The 24,315-nt window shown below is 61.8% G+C and overlaps 3 protein-coding genes across 4 annotated transcripts; all 3 read right to left on the bottom strand.

Moving 5' to 3' along the window:
* Nucleotides 1-306: 306 nt before the first annotated feature.
* On the bottom strand, nucleotides 307-2,443 carry LYPD2 (LY6/PLAUR domain containing 2). Its single transcript, XM_047723993.1, has 3 exons — nucleotides 2,305-2,443; nucleotides 1,178-1,297; nucleotides 307-592 (listed from the first exon to the last, which is right to left on the bottom strand). Exons 1-3 carry the CDS (start codon nucleotides 2,363-2,365, stop codon nucleotides 387-389), a joined length of 387 nt encoding a protein of 128 aa, XP_047579949.1. The 5' UTR covers nucleotides 2,366-2,443; the 3' UTR covers nucleotides 307-386.
* Nucleotides 2,444-7,195: 4,752 nt separating this feature from the next.
* Nucleotides 7,196-11,790, bottom strand: SLURP2 (secreted LY6/PLAUR domain containing 2). The gene is made up of 3 exons (XM_047723991.1): nucleotides 11,042-11,790; nucleotides 7,616-7,714; nucleotides 7,196-7,340 (listed from the first exon to the last, which is right to left on the bottom strand). The coding sequence occupies exons 1-3, from the start codon at nucleotides 11,238-11,240 to the stop codon at nucleotides 7,204-7,206; spliced, it is 435 nt and encodes a 144-aa protein (XP_047579947.1). The 5' UTR covers nucleotides 11,241-11,790; the 3' UTR covers nucleotides 7,196-7,203.
* A 404-nt stretch (nucleotides 11,791-12,194) lies between these two features.
* Nucleotides 12,195-18,306, bottom strand: LYNX1 (Ly6/neurotoxin 1). Of its 2 annotated transcripts, none has more exons than XM_047723996.1 (4): nucleotides 18,095-18,306; nucleotides 16,602-16,753; nucleotides 16,294-16,395; nucleotides 12,195-16,103 (listed from the first exon to the last, which is right to left on the bottom strand). In XM_047723996.1, exons 2-4 carry the CDS (start codon nucleotides 16,651-16,653, stop codon nucleotides 15,907-15,909), a joined length of 351 nt encoding a protein of 116 aa, XP_047579952.1. In that variant the 5' UTR covers nucleotides 16,654-16,753; nucleotides 18,095-18,306; the 3' UTR covers nucleotides 12,195-15,906. The 2 variants fall into 2 exon arrangements, with proteins under 2 accessions (XP_047579952.1, XP_047579951.1); XM_047723995.1 differs by having other exon boundaries at nucleotides 16,602-16,761; nucleotides 18,095-18,305.
* Nucleotides 18,307-24,315: the final 6,009 nt, after the last annotated feature.

The following is a 24,315-nucleotide window of genomic DNA, read 5'->3' as shown; positions in this document are numbered from 1 at the left end:
ACCAGTCAGGCCCCCCACAGGGCCCAGAGAGCAGAACCCTGCCAGGTTTCCTGCCCTAGTGACCATCCCTGCTTAGCACATCTTGGTATGTGGAGAGGAGACAGACAGAGGCAGCCATGTGGGTGAGGAGAGCCCCAGAGAGAACCCAGAGGCCAGGAGGGGCAGGAAGGGACCAGGAGAGGAGGGGCTGAGAAGGGGTGGGAGGGGGACACAGGGCCAAGTGGAGGGAGCTGGACTCGAGGCTCAAAGCCCTCCCCGCCCTGGTGGGACAGGGCTGCCAAAAAGGAGATTCAGGAAGCGTGGTGTAGGAACAATGCTTCTTCAGGGACACTCAGGACTGGCTCACAGGGAGCGGGGTGGGGGTGGGGACAGAGGTGGCGGGGGCTCTAGAGGCCGAGGCTGCCCAGCAGGAGGAGTGCCAGCGCCAAGGCCAGGCCGCAGCCACCGGCCAGGGCAGGGGCCCCGTCTATGTTGCAGAGGTCCGTGTTGCAGCAGGACACGGGCCGGGTCTGGCCGATGCCGTCCACGTCCGAGGGCACACACTTGACGGCGCAGGACTTGGTCACCGTGGAGTCCCCCACGAAGGGGTATACTGTGGGCCATATTGGGTGTCCGGTCAGCTCGCGAGCTTCAGGGCCCCCACGTCCAGCCCATGACCCCAGGGTGGCGTGACCCGTTCCCCACTCCTCTTTCCTTCCCCCTCTGTGGGCCAAGTGCGGGCTCCTGGCTGGCTGCGGGAGGCCATACCTTTCCGGGGAATCCCCGGGCAAGGGGAGGCTTCCTTTCCGTTTAAGGAAAGAAAGGAGGAGGGAGGGAGGCCTAACTGCTGGGAACCAAAAACCCTTTTGCAAACAAATGGCTAAGGTGGTGGAGGGTGAGGGTCCTGGAGGCGCTCTGACCCTGGGACCCCGGCCCCGCCACCCCAGCTCCCGCGGACCTATCGCCCCGCCCCCCAGCCTCCGCGGACCTATCGCCCCGCCCCCCAGCTCCCGCGGACCTATCGCCCCGCCCCCCAGCTCTCGCGGACCTATCGCCCCGCCCCCCAGCCTCCGCGGACCTATCGCCCCGCCCCCCAGCTCCCGCGGACCTATCGCCCCGCCCCCCAGCTCCCGCGGACCTATCGCCCCGCCCCCCAGCTCTCGCGTAACTATCGCCCCGCCCCCCAGCTCCCGCGGACCTATCTCCAGGCTGTAGAGGGTGGTCTTGCACATGGTCTCGTTGGCATTGCAGGTGGCGACGGCAACACAGCTGGACACACTAGTAGGCTCATGACAGGTGTAGCATTGCAGGGCCTCCGCTGGGTAAGAAGAGACAAAGGACACATCAGGCTTGCCCTGCCCCACCCCGAGGCCCCGTCCCGGAGACCCAGGTTTGAGCGGGCCGCGCCGTCCAGGCTGCTGGTGCCCAGCGGCGCAGACTCTGGGAGGTCTCAGCCAAGGTGGGGAGGGGACAGCTCTGGAAGCATCGAGGAGGGACCTGCAGGGAGCCAGGCGTCCCTGCAGGGTCAGGGAGGGCCTCAGTGTGGCCGGACACCCCCTTGGAATCCTGACCAGCAAAGCACAGCACCCAACAAGCGACAGTGGGCACCGGGAACAGACAAGGAGGTGTGTGGGGTGCAGGGTGGGCCGGGCTGGGCCTGGGGCACCCACAGGTGCCAGATTAACAAAGAAGGGAAGAGCCACAGCTCGGGGACCCGGGGCAGGTCGGGGTGCGGGCCGGCAGGGGCGGGGCCCCAGGGTGTGCTGCTTTGCGTCCCACCCACCGCAGGAGCCTGGCTGGCCTGACCAGGGCCAGCTGGTCCGGCACAGCCGAGGCCACAGGCTCTACCCCCACTGCGTGTCACTGTGCCTCTGGTTGATCTGTTTCCCCTCTGGCAGGGGCCCCCACTGCCCAGCTCCTTTTCTGGCAGAGTGTGGGGGCCCCGAGGGGCTGGGGCATCTTCTCCAGGTGTTCTCTCAGACCCCTGTGTCAGCCCCAGTTCCCAGAGCCTTCCTGGTCTCCCCAAGATGCCCCTGAGCCCTGCCTCCACATGGACCCAGAATTGGGGAACATGGTTCTGCCCACGACCTCTCCAGCTACAGCCTTTCCGGGGTGCCCATGGCCCCCAGTGACATGCAGCTCCCCAGCTGGCTCCCAGAGCCTCTGCAGCCACCCCAGCCCTGGGGGGCGGCCCTTGGGGCTATGCCCTCCTCCCCCTCAGACACCTGCGCCCTTCCCTGCGGCTCACACTTGCTCCCCACCCCGCCTCTCCTGGGTCTCCCCGCCTTCCTCCGCTCCCTGGCCCCCCTGCCCCGCGCCCCTCACCGAGCTCGTGGCCGCAGGTCGCCAGCACCAGCATCAGTAGCACCAGCCATGTCCCCCTCATGGTCTAGTCCTCACCCTGCTCTGCAGCACACTCACCTTCAGCCTGCCCGCAGGGACAGTGGACACCCAGTGCAGCCACCTGACCGGTCAGCCAAGCAGATTAGTGGGATTAGGTTTCTTGTGGGCGGCAGAGGTGCAGAGACCCGCCCCCCTCCACCCACTGGGGCCCCTCCCGCCTGCACTGGAAGCCCCATTCCTCTGTGGGGACTCCTCCTGCCCTCCCTGTCCTCTTCCCCTTTCCTCTCCCCCCTCACAGCCTGGGGTCCCTTCCTGGCCCTGATGACCCCTCTCTGTGATTTGGGGCCCCCACCTCCCTCTATGACTCCCTTCCCCAGGCTCCCCACCTTCTCCTTCCTCCTCCACCCCTACCCCCACCCTGGTTTCAGCCTCTGCCAGGCACCCTTCCCACTGGGGTCCCCAGACCTGCCTCCAGGGCAGAGTCTGGGTAGTAATTCTGGGTTTGAATGCTCCAAGGGGGCCTGCAACCCCCCCACCCCAGCACCTTTGAGGGAATCTCGCGGGGCATGGAGATACAGGGAGAGACCGCTGCTGGGACAACCAGCCGAAGTGTATTGACAGGCTTATGGGCACAAAGACAGGAAGAGAGCTGGGTCAACAGAAAGGTCCTGGGTGGAGGGCGGAGCTGGGGAGGGGCCAGGGTCACTTTGGGGACACTAGCCCCAGTGCCCACTGGAGAGGCAGGTACACTTTGGTCTCTAAAGAAACCACAGAGGCTGCCCCTTGGGCAACGCTCTCCTGGACCGTTGTAGGTCAGGCCATCGACAGCAAGGCCCTTGCCCAAGGCCCAGACAGCACCGAAGTGTGGCTCCAGCCGCTGCTGCCCCCCAACACACAGGCGCACACGCATCCTCCCCAGAGTGCCTGCACTTCAGCCGCCCTAGGATGTCCTCTACCCGTGAACCAGTCACACCCTCTAGCAAGCCCACAGCTGTCAGGGTGAAGCCCGGGGCAGGGTGGGGACGGTTGCTGGCAGGTCCCAGGGCCTCTTGCTGGGAAGTCAAGGCCATGGCGCCCAGACTCACTTGAGGCCACGCTGCAAACCACCCAACTCCTCTGTCTCCTCCCAGAGGGTCCAAATCTTACTCTCCAAGACTTTGCTCCTGCTTTTCCTGTCACCAGGAATGCCCGTTCCTCGCCCCCCCTCCTGTGGTTGACATTCTGTCTGGGGACTCCCCCCACCCCCACCCCACAGCGTTTATGCGGTCCTTGGCTTTCCTTTGAGATCAGCTCCATGTGGGAGCTGACGGGTCCTGTGCCCCTCTAGACACAGATCTCCGGGCTGGGTGTGTGGCTTCCAGGAGCACCCGGCCTGGGGGAGCCACCTCCCCTGCTGGATCGCGCTTTCCTCACCACAGCTCTGGAGACACGACACTAGCACACAACACTGACAACTGACTCTGCTTCGGGCATAGGATCGGACGCTCCTGGCAGCTGCGGACTTGGGCAGGTCGCCTCGCGCGGGCTGGGGAAGCACAAGCGGCAGCCGGGCTTGTCTGATTTCACACTTGAGCAAGTCGCCGCGGCCCTCGGCGCGGACGCGGATGCCGTTAACCGGATTAGACACCCACCGCACACACCCTAGCTTCCTCCTTCGGTCCAGCCCAATTCCTTTGCTGCAGCCCGGACCAAGCCCAGCTCCTTGTGCTCAGACCCAAGGGCCCCACCTGTACTTTCCATCCAGAGCACACCCCTTGTCCCTGGGCGTTCACCCCTCCTACAGTTTCTGCCTGATCCCTGGGCAGCCAGGCTGAAACTTAACTGCAAATTTGCGCCTGTCTACTCAGTCCCGGAGGGATGTGGCTCAGTCAGAGTTTGGGTGGGCTCTGTCTAGGATGCCTCCATGCTGAGAGGTCTCCAGCCATCCCCCAGTCCTACTAGGAGCCTCGAGGGCAGGGCTCAAGAGTGTGACCAGGGTCCAGACTCAGAGTGTGACAAAATCAGGGTCCATCATGTGACCAGAGTCAGAGCTCAGAGTGTGACTAGGTCAAGGGTCAGAGTATGAGTAGGATCATGGCTCAGAGTGTGACCAGGGTGGGGGTCTCGAGTGTGATCAGGGTTAGGACTCAGAGTATGACCAGAGTAAGGGCTCAGAGAGTGACCAGGGTCAGGGTTCAGTGTGTGACCAGGGTCAAGGCTCAGCATGTGACCAGGGTCAGGGCTCAGAGTGTGACAAAGATCAGGACTTGCAGTGTGACCGGGGTTGAGGTATAGTGTGTGAGCAGGGTCAGGACTTAGAGTGTAACCAGGATCGGGGTTCAGGATGTGACTAGGGTTAGGGTGAGAATGTGACCAGGGTCAGGACTCAGAGTATGACCAGGATCGGGGCTCAGTATGTGACCAGGATCAGGGCTCAGTATGTGACCAGGGTCAGGGCTCATGACCAGGATCAGGGCTCAGAGTGTGACCAGGGTCAGGGTTCAGAGTGTGACCAGGGTCAGGGCTCTCTGCTGCTACTCCATCTCCGGACTAGGCTTCCTCCCCAGCCGTCTGTGGGTGGCCTCTTCTGGGCAGTGTCTGCAGGCCCCCAGGAAGGCTGTGGGGTGTCTGGCTCCTGCTCACCCGTTCCCCTGTGCGGGGCGTCCAGCAGAGTAGCCTGATGGCTCCATGTTTCTACACAGTGAAGAAAATGCGGGGAGTGACATTATCCCCGAGGCAGTTCTTTTGGCTGCATCCTTCCTGAAGGACCCCGATGTGGACGTGCCCTAATATATGGTCACCTGTGTGCCGGCAGGTGTGAGGCTGCTCCCATCTGTGCTGGGACACCTGGGAACCCTCGCTGCCCAGCCCCCCAACACCGTGCACTCCTTGTCATGTGATAGCGCTTCTGGTCCCCACCCACCACGGCCTGACCCTCCCAGGGGGTTTGCAGGAACCGTGCAAAAGACCCATCCGCTCTTGATGGGTCTCAGGCCTCAAGACTCAGCACCCCTGCCTCGGGGCCCAAGTTGCTTCACCGGGTGCTCACCCAGGCCTCACCAGGCCCTCACATTGGGAGCTCTGCCTTTCACCAGATTCTCAAGCCTGGAGCAGGGGGGTTGCAGGCCGTGTGGGTGTGCACTCCCTGCTGCAGGTGTCTGGTGACGTTTCGGGGGGGCAACACTGAACAGTTCCGGGGGCAGGCAGCAGACCTGCCGGCCAGGGACCGCTGCGCCCCACCCCAGGGCACAGAGGGGTGGCTTCCCGCCTGCCCTGACCCCCTCTTCTCCGTGTGCTCGCTCCTAGATGTAAAGGCTCCTTTTTGGCTCTGCGTGTGGCTGACGTTCTCCTCGGGGAAATCTGCTGGTGGGACCGGGCAGCACTCTTCACTGCGCCCAGGGGTGGTGCGGCCGTGGGGGCTGCCTGTGCTGTTGCCTGCGCTCTGGTTTTGCCCAGCGCAATCTTTCCTGTGTTTGTGTGGTCATGAGCCTTTCTTAGTCTGGATGTGCGGTCCTGTTTTTCTTGCAAACACATTTTCTTTTTTTCTCTTTGAAATTTGTATCAGCTTTATTGGACACGGGTCGCCTTCCGTACAGTTCACCCACGGAGAGCTGGTGTACTCACAGGTCCTGAAACCCTCCCCAGTCAGGCTCAGGAAGGAGCCCTCCCCGCAGCCCTGCGCCCCCGCGCCCCCGCGGGCTGCCAGCCCCGCACCAGCGCGCTCCCAGCCTGCCCTGGCTGCCCGCCCCCTGGATTGGCCTGTGCTGGGCGCTTCGCAGAAACGAGAGCGGAGCGCACTTTGCGGTTCTCCGCATGTGGCCTCTCGCTCTCCGCGTCTCAGGTCTCAGCTTCGTGCTGCCGCCCTTGGCAGCGCGGGGCGCGGTCTGGACAGACCGGGGTGTCTATCCACGCTGTCGCTGTTACGAGGGAGGCTGGTGTGAGCGGTCACCGAGAGGCTTCCGTGTGAACTTGGGTTCGTCCGGCGCAGGTATGTGCCCGCGGATGGGATTGCTGGGTGTCTCGATTTTCTACGCCAAACACTTTAACAATCTCTCTCTCTTTCTCTTTTTAACACTTAAATCTGTGATTCAGTTGGAATGCCTTTCGAGTGAGTGGGAGTGAAACCTAGAGCCGGTTTGGTTTGGTTTGGTTTTCTTCCCGGGGTGGTCAGCTACCCACCGCCTGTGCCGTGTCGCCCCCCGCCCCTGCACCTGCCGCATGCCACGCCTGCGCAGTCCTGCCCTTCCCGCGTGCTGTCCTCACCCCGCTAGCCCGAATCCCTGCTTGTGCCTCTCTGTAGGGTCACTCTCTGCTGGGACACTACCCCCCACACTGGGTGGCTACACCACCGCATTGGCTTTTCCACGTTTTCTTTCATGAGACCGTGGTCAGGGTAAGGACAAGGCAAGGGCTGGGCGCTGTGCTGGGGGTCATGTGGTGGGGAGGATCCATGGCCCCTGGTGGGGTAGGGTCTTGGTCCACTCCGCAGCTGGAGGCCGGCTGGAGCCCTGATTAAAAGTTTCTCAGCATGTGGGGGTGGTGTGTAGGGACGTGCGTGGGTGTGCGTGTGGGTGTGCGAAGGCGATTGCACCTGTGCATGGGTGGGGGCCGAGCCGCCTCCAGCCTCCCCCTCTCACCTGTCTGCTCTGTTCCCTCCATCTTCCCCTTTCCAGTTCCCCCAAAGGTCCCTTTCTCTGCCGGGGGCCCTCCCTCTTCCTCTGGCCCGCCCAATGCCACCTCTAGTTCTTAGGACCTCCTGCTCTGCACACTGGGACGCTGGAGCACCTCCCCCCAGCTGGTGCCCCCTCTCAGCTGCCTGAGCAGCGTCAGCCTGGGGCTCCGGGTATCTCTTAACCCTGGGCCGGGTCCTGGGGGGGGCGGCAGCTGAGGGTGGAGGGGCGGTCAGTCCGTGTTGCAGAGGCTGAACTGGCAGCAGACGATGGACACGTGGGGGCCAAGGCCAAGGGTAGAGATGTCCGGGCAGCCACTGTAGCACGATTTGGTCACCAGAGGCAGGTCAGCGACGCTGAAGGGGACTCCTGGGGTGGACAGAAGGTAAACAGTGCAAGCTCCCTGAGGCCCTGAGCTGTCTGTGCCCCCGCCTCACCTGCCACCAAGACAAGAGTCACGGCCCAAACTGGGTGTAACTGGCCTCCTCCCTTGAGTCCTCTCCTGCACTGAGGTCAGTGGGTGCCCCTCCCATCCTGTTCCAGCCTCGTTGGGAGCCTGGACCAGCTCTGCCCCCTCTGAGCTTGGGTCTCCTCTCCTGGGCAGGGAGGGCACAGCTGGGCCACCCCACACATCCCTTACTCACGGGTGGCGATGCTGACACAGTAGTTGGAGCCCCATGGGCATCTGGACGCATGGGTGCACCCTCCAAAGCCCTTGCACTGGTGACAGTTCAAGCCTTGCGCTGCAGCCGCGAGCGGAGGAGGGACAGGCGGGTCAGCCATGGGCGGCGGGACAGGTGGATGGACGCACAGATCGAGAGGGACACAGGTGTGGGCAATGCTGGCCTGACAACACCCTCTCTTTCCACCCAGGACCCCCCTCTCATTCTCAGGACCCTAGGCTCTCATCCTGGCATGCGCAGTCCCTTAAGACCTTCTAGATGGGGGGGGGTGGGGAGCCCACCCCGTCCCAATCCTCAGCCCAGGGCTGGCCCTCTGCCCTTCCATCCTGCAGGACCTCTCTTCCCAGGGTGCAGGTGGCCAGGCCCGGGGCCACAGCGGGGTCAGCTGCAGCTGGAGGTGGCTCTGCTGGTCCCCCGGCCCAGGACAGCATTGGGCTGAGGAGCAGGATGGGGTCTTCGCGGACTCTCTGTGCGACCTCCCCACCCAGTGGATGGCGTGAGCAGCGGCTTCACGCAGAACGAGCTGGGGGTTGGGAGGCGTTGGAGATGGGAGGAAGGTGGTGAGGGATCCCCACGATGTGGCCGTGCCCATTTCCCCGTCAGCAGAACCCCTGAGACCCACAGGCTCCTTCGTTCTGGTGGCTGCAGTGGGAGGGGGGGCTCACCGGCCTCCGTGGGGAGTGGGAAGCCATGGGGACAGGAGCGCCGGGTGACGAAAGGGACGGGAGGGCGGCCGGCGCAGTTTTGTTCAATGTTTCTTCTCTGAGGACAACCTGGAGGCTTTTGAAATACTAAGTTCATTCCGTAAATGTCTGGCAGATCTGCCCATCAGCCCTGTCCTCGAATGGGGACACAGCGGGGGGCTGTCTGTCCTTCAGCACCCCTCCCCACCATGTTCCTTGCCTTGAATTTCCTCCCTCCCTGCCTGCCCCTCCTTCTCTGGTTCCTGTGGTCAGTGGTCAGTGCAGACGCAGTGACAGACGCAGCAGTGCAGACGCAGTGACAGACGCAGCAGTGCAGACGCAGTGACAGACGCAGCAGTGCAGACGCAGCAGTGCAGCAGTGCAGTCCCCAGTGCAGACGCAGCACACTCGCACAGGGGCATGCTCACTGCCGGCAGGATCCGAACCTCAGGGCACCACAGTTCGGGGCGGGCTCCTCCCGCCCCGCCCATGCCCCAGTCCATCCTTCAGGCCTCTGCTGGCTGCCCCAGCCCGCCACCACCATCGCCCTGGATCTGCCCCAGATCACCTCACTCTCCGACCCCGGGCCAGTGGGCACTGTGAGGCGCTGCACACTTTCACCAAACCCCAGTGTGCACGGGCACACACATGCACACCTGGGCAAGGCGCACAAACCTCCTGGCCAGCCCTGAGCCCTCTGCTCAGCCCCGGGGTTGTGGGCAGCCTCCTCCCAGAGCCCCAGAGCAGTGATGGAGACGCGAAGTCCCCACCATGGGAGTGTGCCCCGACTCATCGGCCAGCCCTGCAGAGCAATCTGAGACTGCCCGAGACCACGAAAGGTGACAGCTCCTGTCACAAAGCTCATCACTGCTGCTTGAAGCCACCGGCACATCACGCCCGAGGACGGCGTGGTAAGCTGCGTGTGCCACCTAATGGACAGACAGGGGACTGTCACCTGGGAACTGGGGTGTCTCTGCCCCAAGGGAGCCCCTTGAGAAATGCAGTCCCCGCCTCCCTCCCGCTCTCCTCTGCTCTCCTCTCTCATTCGCCCAGACGCCTCCCTGCTTCGCCCATGCTCTTCCCTCTGACTTCCAGGCAAGACAGGCCCCAGCTCAAATGCCACCTCCTCTAAGAAAGCCTTCTGGATTTCCAGGCAGAGTTGATGGCTCCTCCTTTGACATGCCCCCCACGAGCGGCTGGCACCTCTGCCCCAGCCTGGTGGCAGCATCCCTGCCCCCATGTGACCTTGCTCAGGGCTCCCTCCCCACCCCACCCCCTCTGACCTGAAGGACATGGGTGGGGTGTTTCACCCACTCTTCTGCGGCCCCAGAGCATCCCCCGCTGTACCTAGTGGAGGCCAGGAGAGCTTCGTGGAAGGAAGGGAGGAAGGGGGGAAGGAGGGAGGGAGAGAGGAGGGAGGGAGGGAAGAAGGAAGGGAGGGGGGAGGGAGGAAGGAAAGAGGAAGGAAGGGAGGGGAGGAAGGGAGGGGGAGGGAGGAGGGAGAAGGGGGAAGAAGAGCCTCTGGCGGCAGGGCTGTGGGAGCAGCTGGCCAGGCTCGAGGCCTGTCCTGGCTCGCTGTGCCGCAGATGGGACCCCTCCCACTCTGCACCCCGTGTGTTCCCTCTGACAGGGCAGGCGTGGGGACTGGGCGGGAGCAGGGAGAGGACACCAGCAATGCTGTGGCATGTGCTGCTCCCCTGATCCGCTGGACCCCAGCGGAGCCAGAGGAGGGAGGAGGGCCTGTGACTTAGCGCTGGAGGTGACAAAGGCTTTCCCCACCCCTGTCCATCCACACTGACGACCCTGGGGCAGTTCTTAGGGTTCGCTGGTGAGACCCTCCGCACTGAACAGAGAGCCTGCCAGGGCCTGGGGCCGGAGGTTCCTGCAGGGGGACAGCAGCCGATCCCGGACGGCCATGCCAGGGGCAGTACAGACACTCCCCGTGTCCATCTCGTTTAGGGCCACGGGCCATGAGGAAGATGCCTTCCCAGGAGTGGAGGCAGAGGCCTTGTCAGAGCTGGGGGTGTGGGGCCGGCTGGTTTCTTTCGGGGCTGTGGGTGGGTGGGCGGAGACGCCGTCCCCCATCGGGTGCACTAGGAAGATGAGGCCAGGTTGGGCAGCCCCATTTGAGGCAGAGTTCCCCGAGAAGCCCTTAGACAGGCATTTGGTCCGCCGGGCCTGGAGCTGGACCAGACAGGGCCAGCAAGGGCAGACGTGGGCGCGCCAAACACAGAAATAAATGGCCAGAGTGGGGAACTGGCGCCAGAAGGAAGCCTGAGCAAAAGAAGGAGAGACCCGTGTCCCAGTCAGAAGAGAACCATTAGGGTCCAGAAGAGGGTGGTCCTAGGAAACAGGGGCAGACCAGGGAGAACTGGAAGAGGCCCTCACACTCAGTGTGAGGGTCGCTGTTGAGTGGAGAAGCCTGTGGGGGAGCGGGCTGTCAAGCTCCAGGCAGGGCGCTGGGAGGTTGATGGCCCTTGCAGGGACAAGGACAGCATTGTGGGCTCCGCGGATGGGCCTGTGGGTCTAGGAGGGGGTGGGGGAGAGCTCCTGAGTGCTGTCCACAAGCGGAAGGTAGGAGGTGGCAGGTGGGGAGGGTCTAGAGCCCAGAAAAGGGGGTGGGGGGGCAGGATGTGGCTCGGTAGTGGCTGGGGTTGGGGGACTGGCTTAGAGCAGTGGGGACAGAGGTGGCCCTTGTACTCACCCAGCTCCAGGCTCAAGGCAGCGGCCAGCAAGAGCCCAGGGAGCAGCCGCATGGTTTCCTGGGTCGAGGCTGGCTCGCAGGTACCAGGCTGCCCTCTTATATGGGCTGCTCCCGCCAGCTCTGACTCACCTGGCCGCTGACTCAGTGGAGGAGCCAGGCTAGGACCTGCCCAGCCCCCAGGCCCCAGGCCCAGCCCCATTTATCACACAGACTTCTTTGTCCATCAGATGGCAGGGTGGGGACCAGGTAAGACCCCCTGGCACAGGGTGGACCCTCAGCTCACAGTGTCTGGTTTTCCTGTGAGGAAGTGGAACGAGGGTCCAGCACAGACCTGAGCTCACCCTTCCCGCTCAACACGGCTGCGAAGCTTAGGGGTAGCCAGAAGTGCCCCCCAAGGTGTCCGATGACCAGCTCCCCTCCTCAGAGCGGGAACAGGTGCATCCTCTGCGGTCCTGGCGGTGGAGAGCTGCGGCCTTGCTAGGAGTGATGAGGGCTGGTGGCTGTCGCGGAGCTCACACGGCAGGACCCAAGACATGGGCAGTGTGCCCGTTTGCCCTGTGGCTGGGGGCCGGGGAGGTGCGGGGAGCAGAGAGAGATTTCAAAGGGTCCCATGATGGGTGAGAGCCCAAAAGGGCGCATGTGAGAGCAGAAGCCAGATGTGCGGAGCCGCCTGCCAGCCCCACCGTTCTGCCAAAAGCCATGGGGGCAGCGCAGAAGCTTGTCCACCCACCGATCCTTGTGTCTGCTCTGGCCGCTGAGTGGCTTCTGTCCACCACTCTATCTGGTGGGCTCCTTCCGGCTGGGAGCTGGGTGGATTCAGACCCTGCTCCCAGGGGAAGAGCTTGAAAGCAGGGGTGGTAGGTGGGTTCCTGGGGTCCCCCCAGCCCCCTCTAGGGACTCCTCTCAGAGGGAGGCCGGGTGAATTGGTGGGCCTGTCACTTTTCCCTGGAGCCCCGGGTCCTTGGCTTCTCGTGCCCGCTCCCCTCCCATGGGTCGTCCCCTTGTCCCATGCCAGCCCTGGCTCCAAGGGCGACAGGATGAACCAGGGCGAATTGGAGTCCGGGACCCACAGAGCCGGCATGACCAGCCGTACGAGGCCAGGGAGGGGAGCTGGCGCCGGCCACGGCGGCCACTGAGAACAGAGAGACGGGTGGACATATGTATTTACCCATTTATTCACACTCGAGACACTGACGGGGACTCCCTGAAGTGCATCGTGTGAGCAAAGGAGGGAGCCCTGGCCCGAAGGCGGGTTCTCATGCCGATCAAGGTCAGGGTCAGGGCTACGGGGCTTAGCATTAGCTGCCAGGGTGCGGCATAGCTCTGGAAGGGCCCAGCCCTCGCACGTGGCACGAAGGGAAGAGGGGCCACCCGTCCATCCGTCCGTCCGAAGCCTCCTGTGTGCTAGGCTGGGGCCGGGCACGTTCACCCACAGCCTCAGCCGTGCTCCCGAGGCTCGGCTTGGGGGGACCGACCAGTCCCACTTTACTAATGAGACAGCTGAGGCTCAGAGACGTGGGTGAGGACCTCCAGGCACCCCGAGTTGTAGGACCCAACAAAACTCACGGGAGGGCGGTAGAAGAAGGAAGGAGGCGTCCCCATTTCCTTGCACCCTTTTCAGCGGTAAGATGGGTGTTTAACAAATCAGCTGCTGCAAAGGGAGATGGGGTGGTGGATGCGCCCTCCCTCTCCCCTCCGCAGTGGGGTGGGCGCTTTGGAGGGTGCCCCCAAGGTCAGCGCCCGAAGTTCCGGCTGCTCAGCTGTGCTCCAAGGGGACCCATGGCAGGCGGCACGGAGACCTTCAGGCTGCTTCCAGACTTGAGACGCCACAGGGAACTTCGAGGAGCACCTCTATTCGCATCCAGGGGGTACTCACTTCTGTTGGAGGGACCCCTCCCCACAGAGGACATGCCCACTGCCTGCGGGCAGTCTGGCAACTCCAGCCAGACCGGGACAGACACAGGGCTGGACACCTGCCTGGGGGCCTCATGGCTTCTCAAGTCTCTGGTTCCACTCTTCTCCTTCTAGAGTTCTCCTGACCCTAAGCTCTTGTATTTCCCGGGCGCAGTTTGTTTTCAGTTTATAAAACCCCTCCTTGGTTTCCCCACCCCAGGCTCGGGGGTGCAGCCTCCTAGCCGGTGGGGAATACTGCTCAGTGGGGCAGGGGTGTGGCGGCTGGGCGCCCCGTCCAGATTTGTACCTCACCTGTGAAGGGGGCGTGGGAATGGCTTGCTCCTCGCAGGGTGGTCGTGGAGTGCCGGTGGCCGGGGCACAGGGAAGCCAGACAGAGGTCAGCTCCCGTCCTCGTCAGTGTGGTCCCCACCAGCACTGCCCTTCGAGTTCAGTGTCATGGGCTTCCCACTAGGGTCCGGGTCCCATATCAGCTGAGGGCCTGCCAAGGGCTCCGTCCTGGGTTCTGGGGACAGCCCACCCAGCCAGGGGGCTGTGGGAGTGTGGGGGGGGGGGGGCTTGGTCCTGTGGGCCGGGTGCAATGTTCTGGGTCTTGGGCTTGGATCAGGTCACAGCGGAGGATGGGCAGATGGGGACAGAAGGCAGGTATAAGCACCCCCATACTGCAGCAAGCCCGGCTCCCTGCTCTCGGGGACCCCAGAACCCCAAGGTGGCCAGGCAGGTCTCTAAGGTAATCACCCACTGAGGGGAGGGGGGACTGACCCTGTGCTCCTCCAAGCTGTGGCCTAGGATGCCGCTGACCTGGGACAAGTCTTACACAAGCTAACAACTGCTTCCAAGCCTCTCCCACTGAGTCAGGAGGCCAAGGGCGGCTGGGGCTATAGGCCCACGTCCACCCTTCCTCCTAGCAGGCTTCCGCAGCCAGAGAGGCCTGTGCCGGCCTTCCAGCCAGCTCTGTGAGCGAGCTGGGTCACTTCCCCGAGGCTGATCACTCCTGGGGGGCCCTGCTGGACCTTTGGGAGCTCGAGGCTGGGGTCTGGCTTGCTCCCAGCCTCCCCCAGGGAGCGCTCACACCGGATTGGGCTGTGGAGGACAGAGACACCCAGGTCTCCGTGGGGACTGAGCTCTTGACCAGGCGCTTCCTGAGTGCAGCGCCTTCCGGCCCAGGATGAGGCCTATCTTCCCAGACGTTCTGGGAGGTCAAGCAGCCAGTCAAGCCTGAGGACCCCGCCCGAGGCTCTCCCAGTCCCTCGAGTTCCAGAAGGACCTGGGTGAAACTCTCCGGGCAGACTGTCCAGCCTCCCCCCACCGCCCCCCATGAGAGCCAGACTGTCCAGCTCCCCCCACCCCCACCACGAGAGCCATGCTCTCGGGCCATGGGCTCCTGAGTTCCAGGGACAATCCTACCATATAAGCATTTGCCACTGTCCTGCCAACTTAGGCCCAGACAGCTTGAAGGGGCTCCTAGGCTCCTCTACGGACAACAGAGCTGGGGACACTGGTCAGGTAAGGCCTCAAGCCCTGTGTGCCCTGGGGCATGAGGACATGTGCGCAGTCTGGCCCCACTGGCAGGAAGACGCGTTTCCCAGGCCACCCTTACCCAGGATGGTCCATGCTGGGCGGACTCTTGTTTCCCAAACCAGGACAGGGATGGGGTTCACCTAGGCTGGGCACCCTTTAAATAATGCCAATTCTTGGGCTCTTGGGGGTCCCAATGCCCCGCCGGCTTGGGGGCACCAGCACGCCACTCTTCAAATCAAGGAGGGAGCTCTTCAGCCTTGGGTGGACCTCTCTCTCCCAGTCAGAGGCTGGAGGGTCCTTGTGGAGACCCTCAGGCTTTGGGGCCAAGGCCAGGTCAGCCAGCCCTTGTTCAGCCAGGCCTGCAGACCAGAACAGAGGGGGGCACGCTGGAAGTGGGTGTCAACAGGTTGTTGGGATTGGGGTGCACAGGAAATCTTGGGGCACATGTCCGAAGGGAGCTGGGTCATTGGCATCCCGGACCCTGCCTCTCCCAGCCTCTGTCCTGGACGGACTCCCAGGATCTCCGCCCCGGCTGACTCAGGTGGGCAAACTCTCCCAGACGCCCACTGCGGCTCGCCCTGCTCCGTTAAGGGGCACACTAGGGCTGAAGACCAGGCTGTTTGCCCCCCCCCCCCCCCCCCCCAGCTTGCTTTCCTCCCTGCTGAAAATAGTCCTGGGGTCAGCTCTGGGCTTCACCAAATATAGCCGCCCGCCTGCCCCTCCCCCAAGTGCCTGCCAGCCTCAGGCCAGGGTGGGGAAGGGGAAAAGTCAAAAGGGGAAGACTCCCTTACCAGGTTTCTGGGGGCGGGGGAGGCGCTCAGGGTTCTCTTTAGGTTGAGTCCACCCTCAACCCCCAGCCAAGGGCCGCCAGGATGTTCCTGGCACTCCTACCTGGGACAGCAGATGGGGACAAAGGCCTGCCTCCCTCGGGCCTCTATGCCACAGCTCCCCGGGGCAGCTCCCGGCCTCAGTCAGAGGCACAGAGATAGCCCTCCTGGTGCCTCAGAAAGCCCTTTTTCCCAGGATGGTCCCTCACCCATCCTGGGTCCCCACTTTCCCCTCACAGCTCCCCACACTTCCTGGATGGACTGGGGTGGGGCCTTGCTCCCAGAGCTGCCAGGAAGGCGGGCCAAGTCTCCCTTCAGATCAGTGTTTCTCAGCCAGCAGAGGACCCCAGCTAAGCAGCACACTTTGCCAGGCTCCTCTGGGAGGGCTGGGCCCACATCGACCTTTCAAGAACAGAAGGTCGTGGTCTGGGAGCGAGGCCCAGTGAGTCCCAGGGTGGCAGGCAGGCGAGGGAGTCCCTCTAGCAGGCAGTGCTGGGTGTAGCTGGGTAGGGGTGGGGTGCAGCAGGTGGGTGGGGTGTGCGGGGTGAAAGGGAAAGGCTGAGCCTCTCAGGACTTTGTCCTGGAGTGGGTCCTGGGGGGCGGGGTTTAGAGCAGACCCCAGAGGGTAGCCAGGAGAATGGGCGCCAGGGCCAGGGCCCCAGGCACGGCGAGGCCGGCGCTGTTACAGAGGTCGTACTGGCAGCAGGCAGTGGTGGAGGCGTGTTTGGAGTAACCGTCATACACTGTCTCAAAGCAGCTGGGCACGCAGGACTTGCTGACCTTCATCCTGGTCGGGGTGTAGTCTGCAGAGGGGAGGCAGGCGAGGGACCAGGGTTGGTCCACCCTGGCCGGGTCTCCCCCAGCCAGGTGCTCCCAGAATCCGAGGGCAGCAGGGAGCCTCCCTCCTCTGGGTCCCACACTGCCCGGGGCAGGGGAGGACAGCCCTCACACCCCCCTCCCCAGGAAGGGCAGCAGGGACACCCGCGGACTCACAGGTGCGCGTGGTCATGCAGTAGGTGGCCATGGCTGGGCAGCGCATGGGGTTGAAGCAGTTCTCCCCGCTGTAGGCGCACACGTGGCAGTCCAGAGCCTGGGCTGGGGGCCAGGGCGTGGGGCGGGAGCTGGATTGGAGAGGCCCCTCCTCCCGCCAGTCAGACCCCAGGCCCTGTTACCTTCCTCCCAGAACAGCTGGACGGAGGTGGTTAGGCCTTCTGGCCTCCCTCCCCATTTCTGGCCCACCTGTTCTCCCCCCCCACCCCCTGAACAGGGGTCTGTCCATCACTGTTCTCCAACTGTCTTACCTAGAGGGAGGCCCACCAGGGCTGCCAGGAACAGGGTGAGGAGGGCTGCCATGGCTGGAGGTGAGAGGACAGAGTGGGAGTGATGGGCTGGGCAGGGCACAGAGGGTTCAGACAACCCCTGCCATCCAGGAGCTCCTGGTTGCCTCAAGGCACTGCAGCACTGCACAGAGGGAGACAAAGACAGGTGGTCACCAGGAGGACTGAGAGACCCCAGGGGACCTGTGCTGAAGGGCCACCCTACCCAGAGTGTCAGGCTTCCTGAAGAAAGGAACATGAAAAGAGATGAGAAGGGAGCAGGGTGGGGGACATTCCAAAGGGAGAGGCAGGCATCTGCAAGACAGGAGACCTGTGGCGCAGACTCGGGGGGTGGTCCATGCAGGGCCCCGTGGGAGCCTGACACGCTGCCCCCCTCCCCGCCCCCGTCACCTAGGGCCCTGAGTGCAGAACTGGGCCCCAGGGCTGGGTCTCTCCTCATTGCTTCCCCTCCCCTTTGCTCCTAGTGATGAGGGAGCAGAAGGCTAGCTGAAGAAGCAGAAGGTGACACCCTGCAGCCCCCCTCCCCCCACTGCCGCCCACTCCTGGGGGGACTTGTGATGTTCTTCCCGGAAGCTCCCAACTGTCTTAATGTTACTGCTTTGCTACGGGGAAATAACCTGGACAATGGCGAGGCCTCCAGGACCCTGAAGGTCCTCTTGAGCATGTAAAAGGTCTTTTGAAAAACTCCCTTTCTCCATACCTCCCCCAACCCCATGGTACATAGTCATTTCCTCCTCAGGACCCCAGTGCAGCTCTTTCTGCCCACAGGTCCCATCCCTGGGCTTTAATAAAACCACCAATTTGCACCAAAGACCTCTCAAGAATTCTCTTTTGGGCATCGGCTCCAGACCCCACTCCACCAAACCTCATCTATATTCCAAAATCACGTCACTGGGGTATCCCTGAGTGGGTCTCCACTTCTGCTCCTTTCAGGGCCCAGGCGGGGGCTGCGCTCCCAGGAAGACCTCCAGAGCCCCGCCCTACTTGGGCCTTCCAGGTCTGCGTCCCGGGCCACAGCCGCAGCTCCGCGCAGTGCTGAGCTCCGACCAGGCGGAGGGGCACTGGGCAAACAGCAGGAGAACTAACTTCCCAGTTCCCCTACGGTGTTTGGGATGGAGAGATCCAGTCTCCGGTGAGAGGCGGGGCGGGGGTGGGGTGCGGAATTTGGACTAGGACTCTCCTCCGCCCTGCGGGGCCATTCGGGACTGGTGGGGGTGCGCAGCGTCCCCACCCCAGCGGACTAGGTTAGACTCCGCCCTCCCCAGCACGTCAAACCCGCACTTCTTCAGGCCCCGTTTCCCAAGAGCCGACTTCAGGACGCCCGAGGCCTGAGCGAGGCCGAGCCGCGGCTCCAGTGCTTCCCGCCCCTCCCGGAGAGCTCCGCCCCGAAGACTGCGGTCCCCAGCAGAGGGGGAAGGTTTCGGGTGACCTCAACCGTGACCTTCAGCACACCATACCTCCGCTGCGCCCGGGACTCCCCCGCGGCCGCTCGCCGAGCCCCCGGTCTGACAGCAGGATGGCCCGAGCGCCCCGCGGTGACCACGAGGCAGTGCCCCTCCGCGGCCTGTGCGGCTGGAAGCCAACCGCAGCGCGTGAGCTCTCCGCCGGAGGCCCCGGCCCTGTCCGCCCCGGCCCGCCCCCGGCCGGCTTTGGGCCCGCCCCGGGCCCACCCTTTCCCAGTTCTTCCCAGTCTCCGCCCGCCCCCCCCCCCCCCCCCCCCGGCTCCGGTGAGTCTCAGCCCCGCCCCGGCCCCGCCCCTCCCCGAGTCTTCCCAGTCTCCGCCCTCGGGCTCCAGTCTGTCTCAGCCCCGCCCCAGCCCCGCCCCCTCCCCAGCTCCGTCCCTGGCCCTATTTAACTTCGGCCCCGCCCCTGCCCAGTCTTGGTCCTTCCCAGCTCGGCCCAATCCTTGCCCCGGCTCCGCCCCCGACTCGCGTTTATCTTCACCACGCCCCCAGCTCCGCCCAGTCTCCGCCTCACCCCCAGCTCCGCCCCCGGCTCCGTTACTTGTCGGTTACGCCCCAGCTCCGCCCAGTCTCAGCCCCGCCCCGTCTCAGCCCCGCCCCGGCTCCACTGTCTCCGCCCCCGCCCCAGGTCGTCGCAGGCTCCACCCCAACGCCCCTCCCATCTCGCTTCAGCCCGCCGGCCGCCCACGGGGATTCAAACCTCAACCCCAGCGTCGCGCAACTCCCGCACCGCGGAGTGCGGCAGGACAGGGATACCCACGCGATCTTCAGATGCACGTGCACCGTTCAGGAGCTACCCCCACGGGGTCTGGCCGCAGCGACCCGGCTGAAGCTTCGGGCTCTCCCAGTCTCCCCCTGCTGCTGCCAGGTGCACTTTGACCCCTCCTCCATGCCACCACCCAGGACCTAGTCCTCGAGCCCGGTTCAGCAGAGGTGCTGCATGGAGCTGTTCCAGCGCTCAGTGACCCCTGGACCCGGCTCCCTGTTCAGCCTGCCTGGGTCCCCACCTGGCCCTGCCTTAGCTGCTGAGTGACTTCTGCATTTTACCGAGCATTTCCGGGCTTCATCTCCCGCAACGGTCCCTGGTCCGGTCTAACAAAGCGGAACGGCAAGCCTTGAACTTGAATCCCATTACTTCAGGGCCCCCTCCAACCATAGTATCAATATTAAATAACTGGTTTTTACTTATATAACTTCACTTCAACATTTAGCTTTTGTTCTGTTTTAGGTGAAATTTAAGATTTTCATGGGCCCTAAATTTTTCATTTTTTTTTCTGATGCAAAAACACAACATTCCATTTGACTACATATAAGGGTTTTTTTTTGTTTTGTTTTGTTTTGTTTTTTGTTTTTGTTTTGTCTTGAAAGGAGGTGAATTGTTTGGGGGGCCCTAGGCACTGAGCCTCCAGACCCATGGAGGCAATCTCTGTGGGCAGACTGGAATGGTTGGTCACCCTGTTTGCCAGTGGCCACTGAGATGTCCATCCCATGTACCCCAAATATCTCATCCTCATGAAGCTCACACTCTAACAGGGCAGAGAATAAACACATGGGTCAAAACCGGAGCACACCACCGGCTTCAGCATCAGGCTATGCGCATTAATGAGAACTGGGTTTACCGCCTTGCCTTAAGCAACCAAAAAAGGGAGAATAAATGAAGCAGTGTTTTTTGGACATTGCATGACAGGCCAGCAGAGTCTGGGACTCTGGAGGAAGGACTTCGCAGAAGGGACTGCAGGCTTTACCTCGGGGGGACCGAGCAGAGCCTGCGTGCTCTCCCTGAGGGAGGAGACAAGTGCCAGGGCAGCTGGGATTCACAGGGCAGAGCTCAGGTTGAGGAGGGCTGCTCAAGAGAGAGGAGGTGAGCAGAGGGGGCTGTTGACAAGGGGCAGCAAAACAGTCCCCAGAGTCACACGGGGCTGGGGGTTACCTGTGTGAGCTGGGACCAGAAATCTTAAAATATGGGGTCACCAGGCGGAGTGCTCAGAAGGAAATCGTCTTAATCGTGGGCAGTACTCGCCTGGATCACAGATCACATCTGGTCCCACCTAACGAAGCCTTGAAAGGGTCCAGTCGTCTCCAAGTAACTTCATTGCATCCCAAGACAAAGCTCGAAAGAGAAAATAAACCAGCACTCCACAATGTAACATCAAATTAAGTGCCTGGCATTTAATGGTGGGGAAAACACCATCAGGCATGGGAAGAAGCAGGAAAAATGAGACCCATGGTGGGGAGAAAAAAATCATTAGAAACAGACCCACAAATGACACAGCCAGTAGTGTTATTGAGCATGCACATTAAAACAGACACCATAGTTGTTAAGCGTCTGCCTTTGGCTCAGGTCATGATCCCTGGGGTCCCAGGATGAAGCCCCATGGAGGGCTCCCTGCTCAGCGGGCAGCCTGCTTCTCCCTCTCCTTCTCCCACTACTTGTGTTCCTTCCCTGTGTCTCTCTCTGTCACATAAATGAAATCTTAAAAAAAAAAAAACAAAAAAAAAAAAAAAAAACCAGACACCATATTTCCCATACTCAAGCAGACAGAGGGGAGCATGACTGTGTCGGGGAGCTGTGGGAAATAAAAAAGTACAAACTGAATTTCTAAAGATGAAAAATGGGTCTGTGATGAAAAACGTGCTGGGGGGTAATTAACGGCCCACTGGAGTCTGCGGGTCAAAGATCAGAGGCTTGAGGGTAAAGCACCAGGCAGAGGCTGCCAGGAAACAGAATGAGCAGGGACAGCCTGGCCGCAGCTTCCAGTGGCCCCGTGTGCGTCACCGGAGTCCCAGAAGGAGAGGCGAGGAAGAGAAAAAATGTTTCCAAGAAATAATGGCCACATTTTCCCGAATTTGTTGAGAACTATAAATCCATGGAACCCAGAAAGTCAATGAACACAAAGTACAAGCAATATGAAGAAAACCAGGCCGAGCACGTCTGGAGGCAGGTGTGGAGAAGCAGCGACAGCGAGGAAACCTCGGGACCACTCCGGAGAGCGCGGGGGCACAGCTGCCCGGTGAGCTAGTGGCAGAGACAGAGGGAATGTCAGGAACCCCAGAACCCAGCGGTGGAGTCTGAAAGTGCAGCGGGCAGTGCCAGCGAAGCCCTGCCCAAGGGCAGCGTGGAGGGGCGTGGAGGGGGCGTGGAGAGGCGGGAGGGGCGTGGAAGGGGGCGTGGGGGGCGTGGGGGGCGTGGGGGGGTGCGGGGGTGTGTGGGGGGGCGTGGAGGGGCCATGGAGGGGCGTGGAGGGGGCGTGGAGAGGCGGGAGGGGCGTGGAAGGGGGCGTGGGGGGCGTGGGGGGTTGCGGGGGTGTGGGGGGGGCGTGGAGGGGCCATGGAGGGGCGTGGAGGGAGCGCGGAGGGCCGTGGAGGGGGCGTGGAGGGGGCGTGGGACGCCCGCCCGCCCTTTTTTTCTTACTTTGGAATTCGCAGGTAAGCGGCCGCTTGGAGCAGAGGCGGTTCCGCTCCGTGAGGAGCTGCTCGGCAAGTGTAGGAGTCGCGCGACGGTCGCGGCCACGCGGTGCGGACGGAAGGGAAGCGCAGCGCTGTGTGCGCTCCGGAGCCCACGGCGTCGGCTGAAGACGGACAAATACCAGAGCAAGCGCGCGCGCAGAGAAGGAACGGAAAGCGGAATCGGAGAGCTCCGCCTGAGAATGCAGCAAAGGGGATTAAACGGAATCAGAAAAAATTAATCTGTGAGTCATAGAGAAGGCTGGCGGGGCAGCTCGGGTGCCAAGGAGAAGACAAGGGCTGGAGAACAGACTCTGCACCCGAAACCCCGCTCGGTGGCCCGGACGCCCGGAGAGAAGCAGGGGCAGAGCCTCGCGGTGCCGTCCTCAGGCGCCCTCCGCTCCCGCTGAGCGCGCAGGACAGAGATCCACGTCCACACCGCGACGGGAAAGCACGGGCGGGCGCAGTCCCAGCAGACAAAGTGCGCCCGGAGCTGAGGATTCAGCCAGCGAGGACGGGGGACACTCTGTAAGTGCGAAGGGATTGGCTTAGAAAGGCACAGAACGACTCTAAAAGTTCCCGTACCTGACCGCTGTGCTTCAGAACACACCAGAACAGGGGCCTGGCAGAACGGAGAGGAAGAAAATCACACGCACAGTCAGAGTGTGATTCCTCCTTCCTCCACCCTCAGGATCCGAGAGCAGAAATGCGCAAACCCAGGGAGGGCAGAGAGGACCTGAGCAGCACAGCCGCCTGCTGCAGGGAGCCCTGTGCCCGGCGGGCCGGGGGACAGAGCCTTTCCCAGGACAGCCTGTGCTCTGGGGCCAGAGGACAAATCCCAGTACACTCACAAGGACTGGAATCAGATGAGTGGTTTCCTCGGACAGCATGGAATCAGATACAAGCAAAAGACAAGTATGTGTGGGAGCGCCCAGGTATTTTGACACTGAGCACCGCGTTCTAGGTAACTGCCAGGCCAGAGGAGAAGTTTGCCAGGAAATAAGAAAGAATTTCCAGGCCACGGAAAGTGAACGCAACCCAGGGAGGTCCGTGGGCACAGCGGAAGCAGTGTTGGGACGGGGAGCGTCCTTGCAGTTCACGGTAGAAAACCAGAAAGCTCTCAACACAGTGAGACTAGAACAAGAGCATAGCAAAGCCCAAGGAAGCAAGAGAAAGGGAATAATAGAAATAAGAGCCAAAAAAGAGAAAAATCTGTGAAAAAGCAGAAGAAAAACAACAATGAAATCGGCCAAACCGAAAGCTGACTCTTTGAGAACATTGGTATGATTCTTGAACCTCTGTGTAGATGGATCAAACAGAGATGAGATGAGACCAACGCAAAGCAGGGATGAGAAAGGGGACATGGGGACAGGTCGTGACAACATTACAGCGGTACGTCCTATAGGTGAGAGGACTCGGGCCAGGCCCTACACATATACAAGCCGGCTTCGTTCTCGGGCCAGGAAACACGTAACGGGGTACCCCTCTGTCTTTGGAATAAAAGCCTGGAAGAGTTTGGGAGGCCACCATCCCTCTGAGACCCAGAACCAGACTCAGACATTGCAGGGCACTGCAGCGGGCCTGCGCCTCTCCCGGACTTAGCTGTAGAAGTTAGGAACGCGAGCATAGTAAACGCATCTGAAAATAGAGAAAAGGAAATGTAACGTGACCAGGCCCAAGGCGGCTTTGACATTGAAGACCAAGTGTGACTCGCCGTGTCCACAAGACCACCGTCTGCATAGATTTGGGAAAAATCTTTCACAAAATCTCACGTCGGTTTCGGATTAAACCAACCCACCCACCCACCAAGCAACCAAGGTCCCCGCAAACCAGGAGCAGGGGGAACTGTCTTAGCCCGATGAAGGCTCCTGCAGAAGCCCTGTAGCTCCTCCGTCTGGTCTGGAAGGACGGGGTGCGGGCCTCCGACGGCGCGTGCGCAGCCGCGTGCTGCAAGCCTGCGGTGCAGCGGGGCAGGACAGAGACATAAACAACACAAAGATTGGAAGGGAAGTGAAACCGCCCCCGGTTTTCAGATGACAGCACTCTTCACATAGAAAATTTTGGGGAATTAAAAAAAAAAAAAAGCCAACTCAAGAAAGCTGTCCTAGACCTATGTTGCTTTAGCAAGGTTGTGTGGTCAAAGGTCAGCAGGCAGACGCTGACTGTATGTCCATATTCCTACAACCAAAAACTGATCACTGGAAATTGAAAAGACGCTTTATAAATAGCATCCCAGGGGCGCCTGGGTGGCTCAGTCTGTCTTTGGCTCAGGTCATGATCCTGGAGTCCAGGAATCAAGTCCCACATTGGGATCCCTGCTCAGCAAGGAGCCTGCTTCTCCCTCTGCTTGCCTCCCCAACCCCTTGCCCCGCTTGTACTCTCGTGCTCTCTCTCTCTCTCTTGCTTGTTCTCTGGTAAATAAAAAAAAAAAAAAGAATTACAAATAGCGTCCCATGCAGTATCTAGGGATGACACTGACGAAAGATGGGGAAGACCCGCTCCCTTTGAAAGCCACGCAACAGTGCTGACATACATTTTCAAGGGCTTCACCAGATGGAGAGGCTAGTCACGCTCTGTGACACTCATATTCGCGGTCAGACTTCACAATGAGACCTAACTTCTCCCTGAAGCCCTCTGTGGATTCAGCACATTCCCAGCCCAAAGCCCAAGGGCATTTTTCTTGAAGAAATTAGCAGACTAACTCAGAAATTTGTATGGAAATGCAAAGGATCTGAAATAGCTAAAACCATTTTGAGAAAGAAGGTAAAGGG

This window comes from Lutra lutra, chromosome 4, assembly GCF_902655055.1.
Source record: "Lutra lutra chromosome 4, mLutLut1.2, whole genome shotgun sequence".
Taxonomy (NCBI): domain Eukaryota; kingdom Metazoa; phylum Chordata; class Mammalia; order Carnivora; family Mustelidae; genus Lutra; species Lutra lutra.
Note: the sequence above shows the minus strand (reverse complement) of the source record. Positions and strands in the feature narration are given on the sequence as shown.